Genomic DNA, 6,327 nt, shown 5'->3' on the forward strand with positions numbered 1-6,327 from the left:
ACTATACATGCACCTGGCACTCGTTCTGATGCAGCTGCCCTTGGTCAAGCTTGCTAGGGGCAATGGAATCAGTATTAGTAACCCTGGGGAATAAATTGGGAATCATTTTAAAACATGTCATCCATATAGAAAAAGGCTTATTGCATGAGATTCAGCAAAGGTCCAAACAGACATTATATTTTTCCCTAATCATTTACTGATAATAGAGTCTCTGAAGTCACTTTTTCAATGCTTTCTTGTTTCTAGTAATAGGAAGAGCCACCTCGTGTGTTAGAACTCAGAGCCACCACAAGTTAGAAGGCTAACAGGTTAGAAGAACACAGAGACTAGAGAGCTTCATTCAAATCATTTAGAGGCTAAAAATCAGTTCTGAGATGAACAAGAAAAGAGAGGAGAGCGGACAACCTTGAGGCAGCCCAACAGAGAACTCAAAGAACTGAGTAGGCGTGCCATTCATCTGGATGGCAAAGGAGGAGTTTAGAACACACCCCAAGATCCATTTCAGGAGGCTTAGCGCTTTCGAGTCACTCATATCCTTCGGGAAGCAAATAGCGTCACCGATTGGGTTACTTCTTTTGCTGCGTATCACTCGGAAAAACTCCTTTGGAAATGTCCCGAGTCCGTTCCTACCCCTTTCGTCATCTCCTCTTGTTGGATCGTACTAGGTACGCACCGACGCCCGAGTGGTGTGGGTCACCGGTATATCAAAAAAAAAAAAAAAAATCGGAGGGGAACAAGAAAAGGCTCTGTGGGAATATAACTAGCTATGGGTGCTCCATGTAATATACTGGAACATGGATTTCCCTGAAAGCCAACTATGAATGGGGGAATTAAGATCTCGTTGCAATTACTTGCAAGCCAACACCTAGAAATTTTGAGGTCATAGTCTCAAAATATAAATTTTTTTATCGTAATCGATGAAAAATAGCAAAATCCTAGTGCAGGACATAAGTGGTTGAAGGTGGTTAAATTAAGATCCTCATCAGCAAGACCTCTGTGAAAACAAACTCCATGAAGAAAAATCTTTCCATGCAACAAAGCTACAACTTCACCCAACGTATAACTGAATAACTAGCATTGTAACTCCACGAAGTATTTAGTGTCCTTATACCACCCCATCGATCTCCATCACCTCACAACAGTGACAAGAATACAAGAACTGCAATCTGTTGGGTTGCAGGGAAGTGCTTGGCTCTAGTTCTACACGCATTTCTTCCTCAGCTCTGTTTAGCTGTTGGTTTGGACCTGCAACCTACAAAAGCTGAGTCATAAGGCCAGAGTAATAAGGAAGCTGAATGCAGTTTTAAAGATACATAGTTTAACACCAATTATGATTATGTAGCTTGCCAAAAGAAATTTTGATATTGCTTCAAAATATGCAATAAAGGTACTCCTTAATATAGTTAATCCATGAAATTAAAGAAGTGCATATTTTTTCAGTACAGATTCAGATTCAAGAGCAATGAAAAGAAAGGATCCATTAATTGATAAATTAGTTGGAGCGAACATGGACTTCTAAAAAGGACTCAGGTTTGACTAACGCATCTCAAATAAGTCCAAACGAATTTGGGCCTTCAAAGATCAAAAAAGATCATGTCCCCATATGTTCTAAATTTTTCCTATGTATAATTTGCATCGGTAATTTATCGAAATGAAGTTCCTCAGATATCATCCATGTTGGAGATAATTCAAAAATGAATAGAAAAAAAGAGATTCGTATAACTGAAAAGTCATATATAAAACCAAGTACTGATTGATTAGAAAAAAGTTTTGAAAATAATTTAAATATGAAAAAAATAGGCTAGCGATCCCAAATCACATAATTTTTTTGATAATAAACAGCTTAGAGATAGTAAATTATATATAATTGTTCAAATCATCGATGTTGAGCCTCCGATTGTCCGGTCTAGGTTGACCTTATTTGGGTTGTTACATGGGTGCCAGCATATTAGCTTTATCCTAGAAAAAGTAGCTCAATTGTCCTTCTTGGATATTGCTCTGTGAATTGAAGGTGGAGATGATAGAAAGGAAGGTGGAGATATATAGATCCTACCCTCAACAGCCTGCATTATAGATAAAATTACAATGATAGCATATATATACATATATTGAGGAAGGAATATATCATTAAAGATCACCTACTGAGTCTCAAATTACTCAGGAGTTCCTAGGTGACAAGATTTCCTTGGATATAGTGTACTGAGAATAAATCATGTATCAGTCCCTGACTGAACCTAAGTTCCTCTTAAGTACTCTTCATGCAGCATTGGATTTCCTTTTATATTGAGTAGAAATTATTTGCATGCCATGCTTCAACCTTGAATTCGTTTTAAACTGGGCTTTTACAGGCTTCATATGGTCGCAACAACTTGTCCCCCTCCTCGAAGCAGAACCTCACAAAACCTAAAACCCTCTTTGGACAGCAAATCAGCCTAGTGCTCGGCCTCTTCTCACACATGATAGGCATCACTCAGACATAGTCATTCCCAATACATCAAGAATAACATCAGAAAAAGGAAGTCACAGAACCAATTTCCATTGGTATGCTATACCGTACCGTATCGGTTCACTATCGGTATCGGTAGCATACCGACACTCAAAATGCCGGACGTACTGCATACCGTACCAATATTATGCTAGTGTAGCACCGGTACAGAGTCCGGTAGCAGTATGACGAATTTTGTATCATACACAAAATTTTAGCGCCGGGTCCAATTGATAAAATTAATATACACATGAGAGAGGCATCACACAGACAAGTTCATTTCTAATACATCAAGAATAACATCAGAAAAAAGGATGGTGCAGAAACAATGGTTAATCAATATGCTCTCAATATCATTTCCATGCATTCACATTAACAGGAAGTCTAAGTTCCATGGTATCACATACAATTGATAAGTTACTGAAAGTCACCAAACATACACGAGGGTGAGAGCTAAAAGGCAACAAATACTCACAGCAAATCTCTAAGTATTCACACCTGTAATCACACCTGATGCTTTTCTCCAAGCTTTTTTTTTTGGGGGGGGGGGGGGACTGAAGCCAAAATCCAAAAGGAACAAGTAGCCGCACAATTGAGAGACCCGATCGCCACCTTGTCAACTCCAAGCCGAGCTCTCCCACACCTCCACACACTGCTCATCCTTCCTCGCCACCACCATCCTACTCCCTCCAAACCCCAGCAGCGTTATCTTCTTCGCTCCTCCATCCTTGGCCCTCCCCATCATATTCCTTCTCATGATCCTCTCCCCATTTAATCCATCCTCGCGGCTCCTCGTCGACGGCCCCATCAACACCTCCGTCCACATCTCCACCTCCCCTCCCCTGCTGCAGAACACCTGCCTCCCGTGGCTCTCGATTCGGCATCCGCTCCCTTCCTTCCTCCCTGTCGCCGCCTTCCTCGCGTCGCCGAGGCAAACCCATGGCTCCTCCGCGCTAAGTTTCCTCATATCCGCCATGAACACCTCACCGGAGTTTACTCCGACCTTGAACAATGACGAGAGGCTGTCGGAAACCGTGATGTCGGCGAAGCAGTCGGCACTCTCTTTGAGATCCCACACGGCCTCGCCGGACCTTACGTCCCACAACCTGATGTTGCCCAATAAACCCGAGGGGCCGCCGTGGGATCCGGCGGCCATCAGGAGGTTGAATCCGTGGATCCAGCTCAGTTTCGTGGCTGGAATGGCGGAGTCGAGCTCAGCGCCGTAGATCTCCCGGCGGCCGATCTCGGCAACGGGCTCGAAGGTGTTGCGATCGAAGGCGAGGATCGCGCTGGCGTTCCTCCGGCAGGACTCGAAGCTGCCGAAGAGGAGATCGGGGGAGGCGCCGATGGCCTGGACGGTGGCGCCGGCGGCAGAGGAGGAGGAGGAGGTAGTGGCGGTGGCGGGGAGGGGGGACCAGTGGAGGGCGTGGGCGACGGAGCCGGCGCGGGCGAGGTCGAGGAGGTGGAGGCCGGGGAAGTCGGTGGCGCCGGCGGCGGCGAGGGAGGGGGAGAGGGCGAGGAGGGAGTCGACGGCGGGGAAGCGGGTGAGGACGGTGGCGCGGCGGCGGAGGGCGGGGTCGAAGGCGGTGATCTTGCTTCCGTGGGCGACGAGGAGGGAGCCGGAGGGGGCGGCGGAGAGGGCGGAGGGGGGGTCGCGGCCGGGGAGGGGGAGGGCGAGGGAGCGGCGGAGGGCGAAGGGGTCGAAGAGGGAAGGATCAGAGAGCGGGGAGAGGAGGAGGTCGGCGTCGAGGCCGTAGAAGCGGGCCTCGGCGAGGAGGTCGTCGAGGTCAAAGGCGGCGGAGGAGGAAGGGAGGCGGCCGGTGCGGAGGAGAGATAAGAGGAGGGAGAAGAGCTGGGGGTCGCGGTCGATGAAGGGGATCTCGGAAGGAGAGGAGGAAGAGCAGGGGAGGGAGGAGAGGAGGGATTTGGGGCCGGCGAGGGAGAGGGTTTGGGGGGTGGTCTGGAAGAGCTGCCCGCCGACGTTAAGGGTCACGATGCTGGGCTCCGGCCGCTTCGGGTTAAGCCCGGCCGAGGAGGGCAACCTGCCCGAAAACGGAGGCATCCTTCTCTCTCGCCGTGTCTCTCCGAAACGCTAACGTTACGGTGGCCGGAGAAATTAGCGTTGCTTTTTGGCTGCGAGGAAATGGAGGCGATATCGAAGGAGATGGTGAGGTTATGGAGAACCGGGTATAAAAGGGCCAACTGTTTCTGGTCAAGGATGGCGGGCTCGAGGGTTGGTTGACCGAGAGGCCGGAATCATGGAAGACTTCTTCAGAGTTTTTATACGGCTAGGCATCTTTCGCACGAGATCAGACGGCAGGGCGCGTCACTACTCCGGAGGAGGGGAGCCGTGGGGTTCTAGAAACAGAAGCTACGAATCCAACAAAACACTGGGTGCCGTTGTAATTGAGCGAGGACGGCAGGGGCGGAGTAGTGGTGTGAATAGCGTTTGACTCTGACGAAGGATGAACGGGTGGTTCTATATACACCCCCCCTATTGCTCAGGACACCCCCCAAAAATTAAAAAAAAATTAAATACTCTCTACACCCCCCCCATTTGCTAAGGACACCCCTAAAAAATTAAAAATTCCTAAATTACCCCCCACCCTCCCCACCCCCTCACCTAAATTGCTCTCTACACCCCCCAAACCCCCACCCCACCCCGCTCTTCCCCTCCAAAACACCTCGCCAACGCCCAAAACCCCCCGTTCTCCCTTCTCCCTCTCGTCGCCGGCATTCTCCCGATCTCCGACCACCTCGCCGGCTTCTCCCGGAACCACCTCGCCGGCTTCTCCCGAAATTTTTTTTTTTCACGGTTCGTGCTCCGTTCGGCACTGGATCGCCGAACAAAAGGCTTCTGTTCGGCTGAACAGTGCCGGACAGAAGCCTTCTGTTCGGCACTGTGCAGCCGAACAGATCTGTTCGGTTGAGGGTTGCCGAACAGAAGGCTTCTGTTCGGCACTGTTCAGCCGAACAGAAGCCTTTTGTTCGGCGATCCAGTGCCGAACGGAGCACGAACCGTGAAAAAAAAAAATTTCGGGAGAAGCCGGCGAGGTGGTTCCGGGAGAAGCCGGCGAGGTGGTCGGAGATCGGGAGAATGCCGGCGACGAGAGGGAGAAGGGGGAACGGGGGAGGAGGGGTTTAAGGGGGGTTTGAGGAGTGTTTTTTTTTTTCTTTTCAAAACGAAACGGAGGAGGAGGAAGGGGGGTGTATGAGAAAATTTCAAGGGCAATATGGTAATTACACTAAAGGTTAGTTTGGGTTTTTTTTTTTTGGTTTTTGGGGGGGTGTCCTGAGCAATAGGGGGGGTGTATATAGAACTACCCAGGATGAACGGGGTTGAAAGGGGATCATTTGAAAAAGATGACGAAATTTTTGACCGTACTCATCCTCTATTCATCATTTGAAATTTTAAGAAAGATGGATGAAAAACGAAAAAAATCCATCACTTCTAACCTACTAATTTGCGTTCTTTCAAATTAGAAGGATGCATGAAGAATATAAGAGATAGATTTCTATATTACTAAAAATTAACAAAATCTGAACACTACTTTTATTTTTTTTATTTATATTAACTATTTATTAGTTAACTATTTACATAAAAATTAATTAACTATTTAAATTAAATTATAAATCAATTACTTATTTATGTAATTGATATATTAAAAAAATAACGCGTATATAATTAATTTATACAATTATTTATTTAATTAATTTTAATTAAAATTAAATATTCATATAATTTTTTATATAATTATAATTACAATGATTATAAGTTTATATATTGCTCTATTTTTTTAGTCTTTTTACACCAAACAGAGAAGAAAATCATTTCCATCTAT

The 6,327-nt window shown here is 46.6% G+C and overlaps 1 protein-coding gene across 3 annotated transcripts; it reads right to left on the reverse strand.

The window, feature by feature from the left end:
• Positions 1 to 997: 997 nt before the first annotated feature.
• Positions 998 to 4,913, reverse strand: LOC103710355 (BTB/POZ domain-containing protein At5g41330-like). 3 transcript variants are annotated; one of them, XM_026805908.2, is made up of 2 exons: positions 2,996 to 4,913; positions 998 to 1,252 (listed from the first exon to the last, which is right to left on the reverse strand). In XM_026805908.2, the coding sequence occupies exon 1, from the start codon at positions 4,545 to 4,547 to the stop codon at positions 3,102 to 3,104; it is 1,446 nt and encodes a 481-aa protein (XP_026661709.1). In that variant the 5' UTR covers positions 4,548 to 4,913; the 3' UTR covers positions 998 to 1,252; positions 2,996 to 3,101. The 3 variants fall into 3 exon arrangements, with proteins under 3 accessions (XP_026661709.1, XP_017699085.1, XP_017699084.1); XM_017843596.3 differs by having other exon boundaries at positions 2,984 to 4,913; XM_017843595.3 differs by having other exon boundaries at positions 2,961 to 4,913.
• Positions 4,914 to 6,327: the final 1,414 nt, after the last annotated feature.

Source organism: Phoenix dactylifera, chromosome 5 (assembly GCF_009389715.1).
Source record: "Phoenix dactylifera cultivar Barhee BC4 chromosome 5, palm_55x_up_171113_PBpolish2nd_filt_p, whole genome shotgun sequence".
In the NCBI taxonomy this organism is placed as follows: Eukaryota; Viridiplantae; Streptophyta; class Magnoliopsida; order Arecales; family Arecaceae; genus Phoenix; species Phoenix dactylifera.